This window comes from Leptosomus discolor, chromosome 2 (assembly GCF_034619465.1).
Source record: "Leptosomus discolor isolate bLepDis1 chromosome 2, bLepDis1.hap2, whole genome shotgun sequence".
NCBI classification, from domain to species: Eukaryota; Metazoa; Chordata; class Aves; order Leptosomiformes; family Leptosomidae; genus Leptosomus; species Leptosomus discolor.
This window is the reverse complement of record NC_141392.1, coordinates 110191395-110212096: the sequence shown is the minus strand read 5'-3', so window position 1 is coordinate 110212096 and position 20702 is coordinate 110191395. Positions and strand designations below refer to the sequence as shown.

The 20702-nt window shown below is 41.8% G+C and overlaps 1 protein-coding gene across 2 annotated transcripts in view; it reads left to right on the top strand.

Moving 5' to 3' along the window:
- Positions 1-268: 268 nt before the first annotated feature.
- Positions 269-20702, top strand: part of MBOAT2 (membrane bound glycerophospholipid O-acyltransferase 2) — a 96258-nt gene continuing 75824 nt past the window's right edge. For both annotated transcript variants that reach the window (XM_086461562.1, XM_086461561.1), the window contains exons 1-2: positions 269-340; positions 18258-18403. In XM_086461562.1, the coding sequence (XP_086317688.1) occupies positions 269-340; positions 18258-18403 (218 nt within the window). The remainder of the gene's footprint in view (positions 341-18257; positions 18404-20702) is intronic.

Here is a 20702-nt window from a genome sequence, read left to right as displayed (position 1 = left end):
GCCGCCTCGTCCCACCCACTCGGCTGAGGGGCGGGGATTGGGCGAGCCCGTCTGTCACTCCGTGGTGGCGCAGCGCGCGGGTTGGCCCTTGGCGCTGTCAGTCAGTGGCTCGGCCGCGCCGGCCCCTTGTTGTCACGGCGCCGTGCGGGGCTGGGGCTCTTCGCGCCGCCGCTGCCGCCGTTGTTGCCGCCGCCGCGGGAGCCCGCGCGGGGAGCGGTTCCCTGGCCTCGTCGCTCGCTCTCCCGGCGCGGGAAGAGGCGCCCTCGCCATGGCCACCAGCACCACGGGCTCCACGCTGCTGCAGCCCCTCAGCAACGCCGTGCGGCTGCCCGTCGACCAGGTGAGGATGGGGAGGCGCCCGCCCCGCCGCTGCCTCACGGGGGCTCGCCGGGGAGGGGCGGCGCCGCGCCGGGCGAGCGCCCCCGCTCCGCTCCGTCCCGCCCCGCCCCGTCCCCCCCGCGGCCCCTCCATCCTCCCCGCCTCCGCCGGGCGGGGGGCCGCGGGAAGGGTGGGCAACGCCCGGCGGGGCGGCGGCGGTTCCCCTCACGCACACGCGGGTGAGGGGGGAGAGGGGGGCGCGGCCGCGCCCCGCGGAGGGGTGTCGCCGAGGCGGGGAGCTGCGGCCGCGCCCCGCGTGCAGGTGCGCTCGTGCCGCCGCCCGCCCCGCGCCCGCCGGTCCAGCGGCGCGGCCGCACCCCAGGCAGGGCCCGCCGGGGCGCCCCTCCGTCGGGCGTGGCGGGGTCGGGCGGCTGGGGGCTGCCATCGCGGGGGGCGGGGGGGCTGCCGCTGCGCCGGGCCGGCCAACTTGTTGGCAGCCGCTTTGCCAGATGCGGCCGCGCAGCTGGGAGCGGGGCCGGCGTCAGCGCGGCGGTGCGAAGGCTGGGCAGCGGTGGCAAGGGCACGGCGGTGCGCGGTGCCGGGGTGCGCCTGCCAGGGGCTTGCTTGTGCGTGCCGCGTTAAGTCATAACGCGTGCTGCGCGCGATGCCGTTGGGAATTCACATGTGCCTTGTAGGCAGAGGGCTTCTGTGGGCTCTTTTGTCCGAGGGATAAAAAAATTCCTGAAGGCTGTTGATCCTGTCGTCGGCACAGAACATCGGTAGGTTACAAAATGAGATTGGGAAACTGAGGTTTGCGGAGTTTAGCGACTGAAGTTGTACGAGAATGTTCGTAATGGGGGAAGTGGTCTAGACCTTTGAAATCTACAGAATATTTATGCGTTTAGGAATACATAAGGACGATAACTTTAAGTAACTCCTCCTATAAATTTTGTAATATGACAAAATTTAATATGAAGAATTTTTATTTAAAAAAAAAAATCCATTAACGTATGAAGGACATCAAGGAAAACTTTCTGTGCTTCTGTAGAGGGAGATTTTGATGGTTTGGTTTTACAAAATACGTCTAAAACATGAGAAAAGTAGCTGGAATTGAAATACAGAGGAAGGAGTGCATCTAGTGAAAGAGTTTCGGAAGTGACTGGACTACACATGCTCTTTTTTTCCTTCCCCTGGTCCGCCAGCCATTCGTTTGAATGGAACCTTAGGTTAAGGCTACACATGAAAAAGTATCTTCTAGAAAACTGACAAAAGGAGGCACGTTGAAATGGTGCTCGCTGTGATGGAACAGATACTGCACACAACTGGCAACGGTACCTGCCCCCGGGATCAATGGCACCATGCGGCTCCGTGCCCCATATGTGCAGGCTGTGGGCTGGCTGGTGCCCTATATTTATTCCCGTGGAGTGTGTAGCTTCTGCACGGTACTCTGAAACAGATAAGAGATGACCATCTTTTGGTGGCATGGTGCTGGTGTCGTATCATTATTTATTCATAATAGTGATCGTAAATATAATCACTTCATGACGTAGTGTGACTTCTAGCAAATTTATTTTGGGTGTTGTAGGTATGGCATTTTGATGATAATAAAGTTACTTTGTATCAAATGCTGGAAAACTTCCCTGTATTGAATGTTTTGCAACAGGTGCTCCTGCAAGGCCGAGGTATTTCTATAAAATACTGTTGGAGCACTGTTGAAGTAAAGTTTTAGTGAAGGCAAAGGCATGTAACTCTGAGACACGGATTTGTTTGAGAATGGTGTTGGTTATGTGCTTGTTGGAGATCAGTGTAAAAGATGGAGCACGAGAGCTCCACCAGAGCCACTTGACATGCTTGTTGAGAACAGTCTCTTCTATGTGCCTGACTGTGTTACAAGAGAAAAGCTTCATTGCTTTAACAGGTTGCTGTTCCTAGGCCTTTATTCCTGGTACTAGAGTACTAGTTAGCTATAGGAATGGAGAAGAACTTGTTTTCCTCTTCTGTGTATATCCCCCAACAAGGTATTTTGTGATAGCTTGTCACTATGTTAACCCTTCCTTTGGCTGTGACTTTGTCTTGCACCAAGTTAACTGAAATGACTACTTGGAAAAGCGAATGGGTTTTTGATAGGCTTCTTGTTCTGGCTTTTCTATGGTTATTTTCAGTCGTTTGGTGCAAGGGAAGATGCTTGGTGTGAACAAGAATCTATGGTTATCTCTGTAGATTTGGGAAGGCAAACTTGCACACCTTTCTTTTGTATTCTGTTATAGGAAAAACCAAATTCACTCCATGGGGTGAAAAGCCTCATTAGAACTGTATCTTTTCACTTCTTGGAGATCCTAAGTTTGCTACCTAGCAAGGGAAGCACCCTGTTGACTACTGTGTCACCTTGGGTCCTTGAAGTTAATGAATGTTGATGTCCTGCAGTATTCCTCCTGGCTTGTTAGGGGAGAGAGGGAATAAAAGTAGTTATGTCCTTCCCACCCCTGACAGCTAAAGAGATGTATGGGAAGGATTATCATTAAAAACTTAGCTGCTAGAGAATCATGTGTTGCATAATGCATTGAGGTAGGAACTTGAATTATTTTAGTATATTTACATCTGTCATCTAGCCTTCTGTTCTTCCTCTCTGTACTCGTCATGTTTGTGTCTCTGCCGCTTTCTTCTTTCTCTGAGGCAAAGCTTGACAAATAGCGTGTTGGACCTTGGTCCATTTCTAGTTCTGCCACTGTCTTGCTGATTGTCTGTTGACAAATGACACTTCTCTTGATGATGTGTCAGCTTACCTGTCGTTAGACTGGAAATACTTAAACTTGCTGTGAGATGAGACTGGTTCTAGGAGAGCAGAGCTTTGTTCTTGGCTTCTGGTCTCTGCGGGGTGAGTTCAGAGAATAATCTTTGCTTTCACTGCTTCCACCAGAGGGAGCAAAATTTTTAGCTGAAAATTGGCAAAAATTAGACAGGTTATTGCTGCCCTTCATTTGCCGTAGAAACAGATAACTGTAGTAGAGGAATAGCTGAGCAGGGGAGATAGGAGATTGACTCTGACAACATGTGAGCGTCAGCTTTTTGTGTGGGTTGTCTAAGAGATTGATTTTGAGATCCTGAAATACGGTGTGAACAACTGGATCAACTAAGCTAACTTCAGTGATCATCTTCTAGATAAGAAGAGTATGGCTCCAACTGCTAACAGTGGAGCTATGTGAAGATATATGGACTGAATAAAATACGCTTCTGATTATGCACTTCACTTGGAATCCACGCTGTAAAGATAAGAAGTGTTTTTTCAACAAAATAAAAAAAATTCCTTGCTATTTCCACACTTTCTTGTTGGTTTTTTTTTTTGCAGTCTAATTTTAGCTTTTATTTGAATAAATTTGCTCCTTTGTGTAGAATAAATACAATTTTCTACATGAGTGCCATCAACTTTCAAAGAATCTAAACTGACCTTTTTTTAATAAGAATAGGCATAAAAATCCAAGTCCTCCTAAATGTGGACTATATAAATCATAACTTCCTTAATTTAGTGAGCACAGGCCAGTCTGGTGCACCTACATCTTTGCACAATTTTCTGCATATGCTTCCTTGTGCACAGAGCTACCCCAGTTGCTTTCAGCATTCCCCGAACACACTCAATTCCACATAAAAGCAATTATCACTGACTTTTTTTTTTTTTAATAGAATAGTTTAGGTTGTAAAGGTCTTCAAAGATCACCTAGTTCCACCCCCCTGCTATGGCAGGGAGACCTTCCACTAGACCAGGTTGCTCAAGGCTCCGTCCAGCTGGGCCCTGAACACTGCCAGGGATGGGGCAGCCACAGCTTCTCTGGGCAACCTGTGCCAGTGCCTCACCACCCTCAGGGTGAAGAACTTCTTCCTTGTATCTAGTCTAAACCTGCCCTCTCCCAGCTTCCAACCATTACCCCTTGTCCTGTCACTGCAGGCCCTTGTAAAAAGTCCCTCCCCAGCCTTCTTGTAGGCCCCTTCAGGTACTGGAAGGCCGCTATAAGGTCTCCCCAGAGCCTTCTCTTTTCCAGGCTGAACAAGCCCAACTCTCTCAGCCTGTCCTCGCAGGAAAGATGTTCCAACCCTCTGACCATCTTGGTAGCCCTCCTCTGGACTCGCTCCAACAGCTCCTTGTGTTTCTTGTGTTTGGGGGCTCCAGAGCTGGACACAGTTTGCAGATGGAGTCTCACGAGGGCAGAGCAGAGGGGCAGAATCACCTCCCTTGACCTGCTGGCCACACTTCTTTTGATACAGCCCAGGGTGTGGTTGGCTTTCTGGGTTGCAAGCACACACTGTTGGCTCATGTTCGTCTTATCGTCCACCAGCATGCCCAAGTCCTTTTCCCCAGGACTGTTCTCAATCCACTCATTGCTCAGCCGGTATCTCTGCTTGGGATTGTCTCGACCCAGCTGCAGGACCTTACACTTGACCTTGTTAAACTTCATGAGGTTGGCCTGGGCCCACCTCTCCAGCCTGTCAAGGTCCCTCTGGATGGCCTCCCTTCCCTCCAGAGTGTCGACCTCGCCACACAGCTTGGTGTCATTCACAAACTGGCCGAGGGTGCGCTTGATGCCACTGTCCATGTTGCTGACATGTTGAGGCTTCGTCTTTCATCTTGTTGTCTTCAAGGAGAGTGGGCACGATTTTTTTTTCCTTGTGTCTATGTATGAAATGTTTAATTCTTACACACGTGTGATTGGCAAGATGTATCTGCAATTTTTTTTACTTCATATTGATGCTTTGGAGATTAGCCACAGCTGGTGTTCAGGTAAAAGGCTAGGCTTGGAGGTGGCCTAGGGAATGATTTTGCTGAGAAGCAGCATGTGCGTGATTTGCCTGCAGGGAACATCTGGATGTGTCTTCTAGTTAGATCTCTTATTTCACAAAGTTTTGGGCATTAGTGATGCTTCAGCCTCCCTGGTTTTCTGCCAAGGCAGCGTAACGTAGCCTCCTGAGGACTGAAATGTTTTAGTCTGATAAAAACCTTTTTGTTTAAACATGGAGTGGAAATCAAAGAGTTTGTTCTGTATAGCTGGCCAGAATTTAGATGGCCTAATATTTGTCTTAAGCATTATGAAACTGTAAAAAAGAATAAAGTGAAGCGTGTCCCAAGTTTTATTCTCTTTCACTATTGACTCTTAGACCCTTGTGCGCATCTGTGAAATACAGAGCAGCACCTTACTGATTTTTCTGATGTGACCCAGGAAACTTACAAGTAATAAAGTGAGTAAAAGTAGCGTTCATGGGTGTGTAAAATCCAAACACTGAAGATAAGGGAGTGGTATGGAAAGAAAATTGTGCCACTGCTTTGCCCTGTGCTTTCCTTATCTGCTGCTAGCAGTGGTCAGAAGACTGAAGGGTGGATAGCAAAGCGTGATCTCCCATGACAATAGATGGAGACTGTAGTGGATGAAAAGAAGCTGGAAAAAAATGTCCTGTTCTCCATTTTGTATGTGCAGCTCTCAATGATTGGATGTTTTAAATTGCTTGGATTCGCCAGCAAAGTTTTTACTGGTTTCTTAAATTCCCTTTGAACTAGTGGAAGAGAGGGAATATATCATCAGAAGGGTCCTAGTCTCTCTGCAGTGACACCTTTCCCAGATTTTAGTAATAGCATTTAAGTTGACTTAACTCTCCACAAATTCATTGAAATTAGTCTGCAATGAAAAATGTGTAGAGAAGGATTAAAGTGTTGGGATAAGAGGGAAAAAAATCAACATGAGAAAGTGACTGTCTTGAAGGAAGGAGTGGAAGCTGTTAACGAACAGAGTTGGAAAAGAAAAGAAAGCAGATGCTGGTTATGGTGTTGGAAAAGATGCGCCATCTATTAAGTGGTAGAAAGATTTAGTGCAAGAAAGAAATGCCTCTAATTCAGGTCCGTGAATATTGTTGTGAGGACGTAAAGTGTAGAGCTACTTTAATTTTTGGGAAGGCAGCAGTGAATTTTCATTCTGATATACTCTCATACACTTTCATACTGGGTGTGTTTTCTTCCAGTTTTTGTGAAGCGGTGGAAAACCTCAAATGTAATTACAGCCCAAGGTTTCTACAGCAAACATCTAAAATAAACAGTCTTTGCCTGAACAGCCTATAGCTACTTGCTTTGTTTTGTGAAATTGTTTTTCCCATCCTTAGACAATTCATTTAGGTGGTGTCTGAACACTTACTGACCTGTGTTCGCCATGGTACAAGCCATTTCTGAAATCAGAATGTGGTTCAGAAATTGGTGCAAAAATATCGCAGTCCTGGGATGTTGAGAAGAAATACTGGAGTGCCCAAAGAACAGGCTAATAGAGAAAAAACAGTAAGGCACCAGGAAGATGGCAAGAGTCGCTTGTTTACTGAGTACGTGGTTACCACTATGTTGCGTTCTGTTTGTTTTTGAGGTGTTACTGCTGTAAATCTATTGTACCAGAGCTATGTGGATCTTTTCCTTCTGTGGGCTTTTTGTTTGGTACAGTGCTGACTTAAAAGTTCTGCAGACTGATAAAACCGAAATAAATGAGTCACCTTTATCATTTATTAGCCATGATATTTGTTGACTTTAACTCCAGTTTACCTGTTCCCATGTTGACCTAGTGAAGCACTGTGATCGTCCTTTGCAGCCTTGATTATGGCATGTCATCTTCACATTTATTGTTTTGACTAACATGCACTTTTCCTGAGTAACAGTGGCCTGGGTTTTTTTCTTGGTTTTCCAAGCCTTTGAACACAGGAGTCTAGACTGTGGGGTTTTATTTTCTCCTGGAAGGTGAGAAAAATGATACGTACTAAGGTGAAAACCTGTTTGCTTGGTGTGTGGATCTTTACGGTACTTCTTTTACAAAGAATATTGATGCAGTTCTTCAGTATGGATATTTCATTTTCCTTCTTCTCTTTAGAACACACTTTAAATTCAACATTAGTTATCATTATTAGTCTGTTAGCACTTGTTCAAGTGAACAGAGCTGCTTGGCAATTTCAGTTTGTCTGCAAATTTCACTAAATGCTAGTTATGCTGGCTTGTTTTAAATGGCGTTTTCAGCAGCTAAGCCATCTTATGCAAAGGGAAACATCCATAGCTCTGCCTTTTATTCTGGAATAATATATCCAAAGGTGAAGAAGCTATTTTGGTTTGGCTGTAATGATGTCACTTGCTGTCGTTGGGATTTTGGCGTTTCCTTTTACTTCTAGTTAAAGTGGCCTAAGCTGAGAAGAAGAAGGTACTATACTCTAAAACATGGCTTTATATATTCTATACTGGTAGTGCTACCTGTATAGATCATGCTTCATCTTTCTGACCTGCCCTCTGTCTGAATAGTGCTCTTGATTCTACTGCTTCCTGTCAGTCATTCATAGATATGTGTGTATATATATATATGTAAAATAATCCAGTGAAGACTAAGCATGTCGCTCAAAAAGTGGACTGACAGTCCAGACTGTAATAAATGGGTTTTTATTCTTCGTGTTGGAAAAGCTAGAAAGAAGTTGAGGCCACCATGAATCTGCAGGAATTTATTAGAAGCCCAGTGATGGCTACCAGATCTGTAGAAGGTTAAAAAATTATTATCTGAAATGGAATTGAATGCAAGAAGTTAGATAAAATATTTTCACGTGGAAGCATAATTCTAAATGTTACTGAAATATTATGACAGAAAATGGAATTAATTTGAAAAGCTGTAACAGCTCGAAGTAGAGTCCGTTACTTCTGCGGGTTGCTGTGTATGGCAAATGTTTACAGGGCTGTTGTGGTGCTCAGAGACTTGGTAGGTGGCTGGTTTCGTGCAGGTGGTTCCTGAATTGGGAAGAGCAGGAGGATAATAGACAGGGAGGAGTAGAGACTGTCTTGAGTTGAAGTGTAGTTCATTCCAGTGAGCGCATGGTGAAGTCCTTTCCTTGCCCCCCCCCCCCCCCCCCCCCCCCCCGAGAACACTGAGAAGCTGACTATTTTAAAGATGGGGAATATTTTTTACTGGCTGATTAAAATGACTGCTGCTGTTGCTGGATTTCTGCAGGCTATATGGACAAGAGGGTGTTACTTTCTATATTTTGTTGCTTATTTTAAGATGGATTTCAGTTTCTCTCATATCAGCAGAATATAGTAGTACTGAGGTAGATCTTAATGGAGAAAGTGCCTGTTTCTGGTTGCATTTGAGAAGGACATCTGCATAAATGTTAGTTATTTTGCTTTATTTTTAAATGGCCAGGAAAGTGACTTGTGAAGTTTGTACAAAATTTCAGGCACTGCAGTGCTTCCCTGAGCATTAAAATAAAAACTTGTTGTTGAAATACACATTTGAATCTCCTGTGTACTGCTGATACTGATGTGGCAAAGAATAGAGATTTTGAGGTTAACCACTATGTGCATGTGCACCATGAGTGTGTGATTAAAAAGCCACGCTTCTGAAAACACAGTAACTGAGTTGGTCTTTGTTTGGAGCTGTGTTTTGCCAACATAATGCCAGACTGTTGTATTTTGATGTTTTAAACCCGTTTTCCCTGGTACTCTGAGTTCTGCAACCCTTAACTGGCCAAACCAGTTTTTGCTCAACAGAACTAAGTGGTTTAGGTCCTCAGTGTTTTTTAGGAGAGAAGAAAATGAAACAAAACATACAAGCCAAAACCCCAAGCCAGCATTCTTAGTCCCATTTCACCTTTGAACCAAACTTGCTTCCTAGATGTTGGCTATTGTGAATAAATAGCTGTTACTTGTGACAGCTCAGTATCTGTAACGCTGAATCCTTAAGAGCCCATCAGAGAGAACACCCTTCAGCTGGCGTCTTCCTGTCCTTAATGAATTAGTTTTGGTTGTTTTCACTAAAATGTCTACATTGATGTTTCATTTTGCATCTTTAGTCATACAGTTTTTCTTAGACTAATTCTGAGTAATGATTTAGTAAGGCCTGTTTGAAAAAGCTTATTGGATTTGATGCTCATTTATTGCACAAACCAGATTACTAGTGCCTACATAATGTTGTTCATGGTGTTCTTCACTCTCTCCAGCATACTTAAGAATTACAAGCTAGAAATTGGAAGTTAATACTGGCAATAGAAATACTATTATTCATGTATATTATGACTGGTTTTGATGTTTTGGACTGAAACTGGCTTGGAAAGAAAGCGTTCAGAATCTGATGAGTAAGTCCTTACATCTGCCAATAAATTCATATGAAGATGAAGTATATTTGTGCAATGTTAAAAAACTTTTGCCAGTGTTGTTCAAGTTGACTGACACAAATGGTTAGAGTATCCCCTTCAAGGAAGTGGCTGCTATTAGAGGGGCTGTGCTTGGAAGCCTCGTCTGAAAACGAGTGTCCCTTCACATTGGGTACTATATAAACCTGCAGTAACATGGTCTTTCCTACAAAGAACACTCTGCCTAACATAAATGTCTCCCATACTGATACTGCTCTAAAATAATCACTGCTTATCTTCCATTTCTTCATATTTCACCCATGACGTGAGGGTGAGACGTCAGGGCAGGAGTGTTAATGATTACATTTGCATCATGTAAGGCACTGGTTATTATTTGAATCAAAAATACATTTGAAAACATTGCCACAAGATTTATGATCTTTGAGTTGAAAGAGGAACACCTGTTTCTTCCTATCAGAGAAGAAACATTCTCTGAATTGCTCTCAAGTATTCTTCAACTTTATCAGATACCTGTGCTTGTGTCTCTGGACTCCTCTTTCTGACATTTCCCAATAAATTGAAGAAAACTACAAAACATTTTGATTCTTGTAATGGAATTGCTTTTTTTTCAGCTTTACTGTGGAAATTGTCCTTTTGCCCCCCCCCCCCCCCCCCCCCCCCGATATCAGTGCAGCAATTTCCTGAGAATAGCGGGAAAACTGACTGTTGGTTTCAAATAATAGTTATTCTCACTCTTCATCTTCAGTTCTTGGTGGTTTGGCACCAAGGTGGTTAGGCAATTATTGGATAATTGTACAAACTGTTTGTTCCTTTTCCTTTATACTGGGTGAGCTATAAATATTGGACAGAAGAAGATCCATCTGTACTGCTATCTGGTTGCTGTGGAGAAGCATCAGGTCTCCTGTGTTATAAGTAGCTTTTAGTGAACATCTGTAGATGTTTTTAGTTCTTCAACTGAGTGTTTTGGTGGAAAAGGGAAAATGATTTTGACCTCTCTGGCAGCAAGAACAAGCAAATACCCGTGTTTGAGAAACAAGGCACAACCAAGGCTTCATTAATTGTGATGAGATTTGGCAATTTCTGACAAGTGTGTGTCAACAAATGTGATGCTTGGAGGGGTTTGAGTTTAAAATGTTACTGCTAAAATAGCCCTATACATTTTGAAAACAAACAAAGCCTTGGCTTGAAGGTCAGTGCTTCTTGTTTTTCTGTCTTGATCTACTAACTCTTGCAAGAGCTCTTTGCAGAGTGATTTGTTAGTTCGTATTCTAAGATGGTTTTTTTAAAATGTTTTTCCTGTCTTGTAAAAGCAGTTGTTGAAAAGTAGGGTCAGAGGTGGGAGAATAGGAATGCTGCTCAATGTACCTGTCAGACAAAGCAGGAAGCACACAATAGCTTTGTTTCTGTGGTAGAGTCAGGGACCAAAAATCACTGTAGATGGGTAGAGAAGTAATGCTGGCATCTTGCAGCTCAGAAAAACTGAATTCCATGGAAGAAACATACTATGATGTGGCAAACTGGGGAGAAAACCCCCTAAATCTCTGCCTGTAGTCATCATCTCCACAGGTTCTTGACTGTTACCTATGAAGCACCCTGCATCTTAAAACTCTTGGTTTAGGCTCTGTGCACAATCAGGTAGGCTTCAGTGTTTCTGCTTATATTTGGGTAATCTTTTTCCAAAGCCTGCTTCATCAGCAATAAGAACTAAACTGCCCTTTTTTGTTTAAAGAACAGCTTAAAAAAACCCCAAACAAACCACAAAACCAAACAAACCACAAAAACCTCCAAACAAACCAGCCAAACAAAAAAACCCACATCACCTTTAATTCATCCAAAGAGGTGTTATTGAGGTCACAGGCATTCATGGCAGTTTACAGATTTGTATACTTTTTTTTCCTTCTGATTGGAGAAGATTTGTTAAAAATGAGGGGAAAAAAAAAAAAAGCAGCACGAAGACAAGGTAACTGCCAAAGAGTTTGTGTGGGTCATTGGCAGAAGAGAGTAAAATGCAATATTCCTGAATCTTCTTTGGTGCTCCACCCACTAGACCACTGTTTCTCTTCTGAGGTATTTTAGAGTCCATGTTGTTGTTCTGAGTGCCTCTCAGAGCCTTGCTAGAGCTAGTAAGCAGAATTTTATACCGTCACATTTCCACTTCTCGGTGAATGGTAGGCTGTGTGGGCCTGTAGGATTAATTGTGCCATCCAGTTAGGAATTACCTGTATCGGTGAAATTCCCTCTCTGCTTTGGCTGCTTTTCTGAATGAGGCAAATGCCTTCTGTGCTGTGAAGTAGCAGGATTCTGGAGGGCTTGGCTGCACGATTGGCTTTTGATATTAAAATAGAGCTGATACGGAGAGGAAGCTTTAGCCTAAAATCTGAATTAGTGGACAAAAATTGCACATAATAAAAAAAAAGGTCGATTTCATAGGAGAAATAATCTTTTCTTCTATATTTCTTTTTAACAGGGTCTTAAATATCTTTAATGGTTTATTAAAGATGCTGCCTATGTGGGAAGGTTGGAGATTTCTATCTGTTCAAATCAAATGTTTTGCCAAAACTTTCTCTTGATGAGAATCCTTTAGTGACCTTTATCTCCTTTTCTTTTGCTTTATGGAAAGAATTCATCCCTCAAACATGTTTTTCGAAATAAATAGCTTTGTTTTTACAAATGCATGGCATAAATTACATTTAGAATAAATGTCTTTAAAAGTTTTGTTATGAACTTTCTGTTGACTTTTGCGCAGGTCATGCAAATGGAAAATTTGTTATGTAGATAGCTTAATGCAGTTAATGATACAATGGATTTGCATTTTATGTAGCTACTGCAAGCATTGAAACTGTGAATTTGAGCTCGTGTTTTACTGTTACATTTGGCATAAGGTGTGCCTGTAGACTGCACTGACTGTATGACTGGTCTTGCACTGAAATAGCGGATTTAATTTTTAAATTGCTAGAATATATACAGCAGGTTTTGTAATAGCTTAGTGTGTCTGAGTGGTATTTAACACACACCTACATTAATCATTGCTGAATAATCAGTGCTGATAATTTGCATTATCATTGTAAGGTTTTTATTCTATGTGCACGTAACTTTCCATTACACATTGCTCTCTATGTGGGGCTTTGAGATGTTACTCTCGTAAGCTGAGCTGTTGATATGACCTGTACTTGAGGAGGTAAATAATTCTGTGTTTGTTTCCTTATACGTGTGCTAAATAATAAATATTCAGGGCGAAACTTGCTGTTCCATGCATCTGCATCAGAATTTTTTTTTTCCCTGAGTAGTCTTAGCTTTAAGGGATCTGGGTTTTTTTATTTCTTCTGTGAAATGAGCTGCTTATTGGAACAGGTTTTATGACTTCGGGGAGGCATGTTACAATTTGATTTGAGGAATGAATCATGCAGCTTTTGGGAGCGTGTTGTCTGTGTTCTTTGTGGGTGTTCTGCTCACATCTGACCAAGTCACAGGGTGTTTAAAAGTTGTATTTTGTACATGTTCACAATGATAGAAGAGTTTGACGTAAGTTTTCAAAAGATATTTGTGGTGGTATGCTCCCCCTCACTTTCTGCTTAAAGCAATAGCTGCCAGTGGTGGTCATGATGGCTGCATCTGGTTTAAGTTGGACTTTGAGGAGACAGATAACGCAACAGATAAGGGCTGTAAATCTTGCTCAATGGCTAAGGGCTAATTGAGCATGCGCCAACCGAAAGATGGCTAGTATGTAAAGATGACTGCAAGTCAATCTTCTTACTCCATAAATAGTGGACAGCTTGCAGCCCATTGAGCTCTCCTGCATGGCAGTGGGCTGCGTGCTAGGATCTCCCCTTGAGTAGGGATGCCTCTCAAGGTTACTCCTCGAGGTTGAGAGAATCCTTATCGTGTCAGATACTCGATAAGTGAATTGGGGATAAGCATGCTGAAGCTTTGAAATCTTAGCTAAAGTGGTATAAAGGATTGATTGTGCATACATAATCCTTTAGACATAAACCACTGACGAAGTCTGGGACTAGGGTTGAATCCAGCCACACCCAGACTCCTCTGAGAAGGAGTTTAGAAAGCAAGGGGGTCCTTTCTGAACCTTGTGATTCAACAGCAGGGTCTCCCCGACAGTTTTGTCTGCCCCTGTCCTCTATACAGTAAATAATCAAATGTACCTTGCCTTCGAATCTTGCTTAAACCACTGTCACATTTATTAGCAAACTTTGTTAAATTGCTCTTTTATATCAATAAATGTATTGCTACTTCTCTCTTATGTGTCAAGTGCGTAACTCCATCCGTGACAGTATGCAAGGGTACCAGATATTGAAGCTACTGTATATAACATTTGCCACAAAATAACTGCTTGGTTAAGCACCTGGTTTTTGTGGAAGCTTTTGAGATGGTGATGTCCAGCTCTGTCCTTGTTCCTGCTTTCTTGCTATCTGTTCTGTTTGTCTTCTAGGAAGCTGGATAATTTTTGTGCTCTATTTCAAGGCAAGCTGTGCATCTTCAGTTCTTCACGCACCTCAGTGTGTGGATACAGCGAAGCTGTGTGTCAGCTTCACACAGATCAATGTGGGTACAGATGAGAGATGCCGTTAGGAAAAGGCTGAGCGTTAAATTTTGGCTTTGTTTGCTTTAGCAAGTAGCGTAGTACAGGAGGAGCGTTTCTGTGGAATGGAGCATTTGGCATTGAGGATCCAACATTGATGCTGTAATAATTTTGAGAAATACTGCATTTGCCTAGGTCGGTCTATGGACTAAATGTCCCCTTACTTTTGGAGCCATTCTTCTAGTTCACTTTAGCTTAAACGAAAGCGAGTTTGTGTGTTTGGACACCACTGTACGATGCACACCAAAGCATCTGAAGTGAGGGCAACTGAGGGGCTTGCTTCAGAAGCCCTCTCCTGATCTGAACTAACACACTGTGTAGATGGATGCATTGTCTCGCTGCTGGGGTTGGAAGTGCATGGGATAGAATTTGGGAGCCCACAGGGCCTGTTTCTTTTTCTACCTCCTATAGTATTGGCAAGGGATTAATCCTATTTCCATGTGGAAATGTGTACATATTTCTGATAGCTGAAGTGGTAGAAATCTGTGCTTTGGACTGAAAGCTAAAGGTAATTGCAAATGGATAAGCTCTGACTTTGTGGTAGAAATGCCGTGTTTTCCATTTCTTTTTAAAATGTAGGAAATCAGATATTCCAAATGTTTACCAGGTGAATATCTAGCCTGTGATAGCAGATGCTCAAAAGTCAGAAGTGTCAGGTGAAGATTACCCCTGTGACTGTAACACAGCCTAGTAGTGGTCGCAAACTCTTCCATATAAGCTCCTTCCCCTGTTCAGAATACAAATCGCTAGTAAAACAGAGTTTTAGTGACCTGGAGAAGCAATATAATGAAAACATGTTGTAGTGATGATTTTCAATTTTCTTTTGTTTTTTGAGATACTTTGGGCCTGATTTATAATCATGCTGGGTATTCAAAGTAGCAGCTGAAGTTGAAAGTTCTGTTAAAAGTACCGACTGAAAAACTAGGCACTGAGTGTCTGAAACTGGGCAGCCAAAGTTAGTGGGCGTTTACTTTACCCTTTGGGCTTTTGACGTTGTGTGCCAGTCACCCACCTTCAAAACAGGAATAGGAATACTGATCTTGCAAAGTTATCGCAAAGTTTACATTTATTGTATGTAGTCCTCCCGCGTTATGGACAGATCTGCGTAAACATGTCTATGGGGAAATGTAAGGATTTGTATTCAGTGTAGGATGCAGATGGTAAGCATTTAATGGGTCATAGGATGAGGGCAAAAACTGGGCAATTGTCCATTTTCCGAATGAATCGGAAATCCTGCTGGGGATAATGGAATAAAGCAGCAGAAGGAATATTATCAGAAGTAGGTATGTATAAAGGCTAAACTGAAGTTGCACGTCTTTCAGATCTTAACTGCTGCGTAGCTTGGTTTTACAAATGTGTATCTAAAGCTTTGAGAGGATTTCATGTGATACAAGTCTGCAAAACCATTGGTGCTTTGTAATCTGCATTTCAGTGCACCGTGAGGCAAGCGTAAGGATTGTATTGGTGAGAGTAGAGAAGGAATGCAGGGTGGTGCGTGAACAATGGTGGTGATGTCTTTTATGTATACAAGTATGTATGAGTTTGTGTACTTTCTGGGAAGAGCAGTTTAAAAGTACCCGCTAGTAGTTTTGGACTCACTTTTGAGGAAGGCTTTTGGAACAAGGTTGTGCTGCTTGTGTCATTTAGTTATGTGTTCAAAACAGCAACATTGTGATTGGCATCCCTGGAAGCTTTGCTTGTGGGGTTGGCCTAAAGGTATGATATCCTGCATTTTAATGAAATATTAATAATTATTTATTGTTATTAATAATAAGAAGAAATACTCTTGTTGGGGAAGGTGTTTTGTGGTTTTGTTTTTGTGGGGGTTTTTAATTTTTATTTTTTTTATTTAATGGGATGCTGTTTTTCAGATATGGATTTGGTCATTTGAGTAAATAGCTAAAGCAAGAGCAAGTGCCCAGGAAACGAGTCATCAGGTAGGGAGTGAAGAGGGGGAAACTCTCTCAGATTATCTTTGCATGTTTTGTGTGAGGATTTTCCACATTCCTAAACCTGGTCCTGAATTGTGAAATTCGAGATTTGTTCAAAATTGTGAAATTCAAGCACTCCTACCCTTTGCAATGGTAATAGTAGGAGCCAGGTGATGACTTTTTCTTCTTCCTTGGGTCTTGCAAGCTTGCACTGAGAGGAAGTCTGGAAAAGAAGGGCATCATGAAACACCAGTTGGTAAATCATCTGTAATGCAGCCAAAGCAATGATGTCTGGACATTCGGTAAAACGAGCAATGTGAACTTGCCCACTTAGGGACATGAGTTCATGCCCATTTCTTCCCTTTGTCTCTTCGCCTCAGCTTCACTGCGTATCTGTCCCAATTTTCTCCTCTGTCTCCCTCCTTCTAATCTGTCTAGGGTGCAGGTTCCTTGTGTCAGAGACGTGTTCTGTGCTATACATAGCGTAATTTCTGTAATAAAGATCCAAAATAAATGTTGATACTGAATTCATAGTTAATTACTTTGGCTTTTATTTTTCTGTCTTGCCCTCTTTCTTCAAAACATTATCAGTTTATTTCCTTTTCAGTGGTTCATTAAACTTGACTGTTTTGTATGAAACTTTTCCACTAAATCCACAGACTCATCCCGAGTTATAAATGCTGCTCTGTCTCATTTGCATCATTGCTTATAAAGGAGAGAAAACAGGTCAAGTTATGCCCTGAAAGAATATCTCCTTATTTATTTAGGATTTTTCAAATGCTGTTAAAAGCCTAATGGAAATGTGAGAGTAAGAGAATGGATGGCAAAATGTACATGATGGTTTAGGGAACTGTTAAAAAGAGCAGCCCTGCCTTCTGAGCCTCTTTCCCTGCTAGCACTTAATGCTTGTGTAACTTGGTATTACAGAAGGTTTTACAGAGGTTCAGAAAAAGGAGAATTATCCTTGGATTTGCGAACAGGGAATCTATGCCATTGTTACAAAGGTAAGAGTTCTTTAGGTAGTTGGTGTTATTGAGCTTCTACTTTATAACCATGTTTGCATACTCTCACCCTTACCTGTTATCGCCTGAAGCTTGGTTGAAAAATGGTGAAGGAATGGAGTAGCTGAATTACAGTTCTAGAGGTGTGCCCTGTGTTGCTGCAAACATCAGTATAAGGCCTGCTGTCATGAACATAAAAATAGTATTGTCATTGTACCCTGTGGTATTAAGATTAAGCATATATTTCAGTGAAGTGACATCAAACAGGCTAAAATCCTGTTGTGCTAAGTCAAGCATGCAGTATGTGCAAGTTTCTTGTTTGTAAGTGCTCATGACCTGAAGCTGTGGTCCCCACACTGTTGTTTGTGATGACTTGGGATGCTGCTATTAGACACAGAAAACTGTTAGGCAGTTTTCTATGGAAGAAAAAAATCCATGGAGTGGGAAATGTTCTTTTCTGAATAAAGGCGTTCATCCAGCTTTTTGTAGCTTAAGCCAGTTTTGGTAGCGGTGGCTGTATTTGAGGAAATTACTTTATCATGCTCTTACTGTTAATTTTTTTTTCAGGATGCAGTCAGAACTATTCTTTATACTCACTGGTTTGGTTTTTTTAATTCCACTTTTGCTTTCAGTGCTCTAATGTCTTTAAATATTTAATATACAAGAGATTTTCTATCTTCTAGAATAAATGGCCTGAAGGGAGGAGGAATTTCTGTAACTATCCTGTTTGAATGTACAAGAAGAAAATCCAGTGTGCAGCCAAGCTGTTTATCTGATTACGTACCACTGTAGTGCACTTCGTTGAGCCCTGCTTCTGCACAGGCCACAGAAGTGATCTGCCAGGGATCTGTGTAGCTGATATGTATTTCCAAGTCATGCTCACTTAAAAAAAACCCAAACCAATAAAAACCCAACCCAGATCCTCACATTACTGGGAGAGTAGAAATGGTTCCATGATTGATAAGAGTGGTTTGGTATATACACAATTTTACAGGAAAATATGTAAAAAATGTTTGTGTGTTTTTTTTTTCCTGATTCATGCACAGATTGCCTCTACAGGTTTGATGTATGTTTTCTTCTTAGCTGTCCGGGGGAGCACTGTTTTGTGCTTTAGGAGGGGAGGGGCTCTTGGGAGAAGCTCTTTGAGGCTGACATGCTGTTGTAAGAGCCATGGCAGAGCCAAAGGTTCCGCAAACTGCTAATGGTGTGTGGATATTTCTGTTAATTTTTGATACACGAGTGTGTGAGAACTTTTTTCTTTTCTTTTTTATGCAGGTCAACTTTGTAGTGTGCCAACTGTTTGCCTTGCTTGCGGCTATTTGGTTTCGAACATACCTTCATTCAAGCAAAACTAGCCCATTTATAAGACATGTTGTTGCAACCCTCTTGGGCCTTTATCTTGCACTTTTTTGTTTTGGATGGTAAGTTACACTTGAATTCACTTTTCAGAGACTTGTAGATTTTCACTTCTTGTTTGCAGGGAAGCAAAGTTTTGTTCTGAAGAACTTTATTACCTAATTCTGTGGGGTTTAGATGTACAGAAATTAGCTTAAATTTTCTGACGTATTGAACAAATTTTGAAAGCTCTTCCATCTGCGAACTGGTAACTAACATACTGTCTGCCTGTGGTTTTGGGAGGATGGAGCAGGTGCAGTTTGTTCAACTTGTACTGATTTTTTTGTAAACTTGCTTGAGAAGTATTCTCTTGAGGCACAGCACAGGTGTGATGACTAAGGTAATTTCTCTTAGATATGCACTGCATGACATAACTTGCTGTGTCTTTTTCTGATTATTAAATATAATCTGACTTTTTGTAGGAAGAGTGGGTGGAACTGCAGTACTGATGATGCTCTTAGTAGTATAAAACACCTGGAAAGCAGCTTGGTCTTGATCCAAGAGTTTTTTGTGTGTGGATTTTTTTCTGTTATGTTTTGGAGGGAGGGTGAGGTGTGTGTTGCTGTTTTTTTTTTGGGGGGGGGGGTTGTTTTTTTTTTAAAAAAAATCCACAAATTTTCTGTGACTGCTGTTTTCACATCTTGATCTTTTCACAGTGTAGCAATTCAGAATGTTAGGGCTAGTAAAGGGTATGCATTTAGTTCGGTGAATTTTTTTTTCCTTCAAAATTAGCTTACTAAACGGGTCTCATCTTCCCAAGATGGCTTAAGATTAATTAAGTGCCAGGTTTGTTTTATTGCATGGTAAACTAAGTGCTTTCTCAGCTTTAAGTGTGTAGAAGACTTACTCATACTGACTGTTGTATAGTATTACTGAACTAGGGGGAATTAATCAAGCTGTTGTGCAGGTGGGAAGATGCACGCCGTGTGTGCACATACAGTGTGTGTAAATATCTTGGAATTCCAAACCACAGATTTGGCCTCTACAGTGCCATGTTGCAGAGGCCTCTCAACATTAGTTGACATGTATTACTTTTAAATTTAGGAAAAGAAAAATCAGTAGATTTTATTCTTTGGATTTACATGTACGATTTACTTGGGTATATAATTCCATAACTCCCATGCATTTCTTAAACTATTGGCCATGGTAGTCTGATTCGAGAGAATGATCTGATGTCAAAGGCTTCCAGTCTTAGCACTGAATGAGGAGTATGATATGGGAGATAGGTGCTACTCTGTGTGGTTTTTGAGAGCTGTGTAAGCCTTAGAAGCACATTCTGTATCCATTGCTTTGGAAACAGAAATCATTAATTGTGGCTTGTAATTAGAAAATGCTAACAATATATTCGTATCTGAAATTTGAGGATGGGAGACTTTAGAAAGAAACAACGTCCACCCCCAAGAGACAAAAAGATTCGTGGAAGCCTTTGATTGGCAATATGCCCTGGAAAAGAAATAAAGAGAGAAATTTTGTGCTGTAGTAGAAATCCAGATTATTCTAGTTTGCTTTGGATCCTACTTAAAGCAATTATTTCAGCAATGAATTTCTATTTTACTACAAGTGTTTTTCCTTTGCAATCATGGAACTAAAAGCTTTTTAAAAATGCCAAAAAGAAAGAACATAATTTGAGATGTTAAAAGTATACATCCTTTAAAAAGCTGATAGCTTTGTTGCACTTGTGCCAACTCTTTTCTGTATTGCTTGAGTGTGTGTTATACAAGCATGTTTTTTGAGGGTTGGGTTTGGTTTGGTTTCCCTCACCCCTGCCCAAGGAATCAGGTATACATACAGGTTAGAGTCCCCTAGTATATCTTCAACGACTCTTCAGTTGTGTTACGATGTGTGTGTACAAGAGGGAACCTGTACTGTTTTCTTATATAGTATTTGCAGTAAATGTAGATTTGGAGCTAATATCATGCAAACCTAGATGTGGGAAATAGTTTGGAATCTGCACACTTTTTAAGGATATTTATTAGTTGTTGTGTTGTCCTCTTCAATTTCAGGTATGTTAGTTTTCAGTCACCTTTGTAGCGCTTGTGGTGCTGGTGTGAGATGGGAAGAGAAGGGGATAATGGCAAATAGCATAAAAGGCCTAGAATATGCTTTGTACGTAGCTAAAATTTACTACTTCGTGTTGTATTTAAATGTGTCCCTTTTCATTTTTGAATTGGAGATCAATCATGCCGCTACTGTTAACAGCTCTGAAAGAAGTATTTTCAGAGGCTGTAGTCTTGATATAGTACTCCATGTCAACCCACACTTTTTCAGACTTTGATATCTTATTACGTCCCTTTTTCCATTTAAGAACCAAACCTCGTAAAGTTT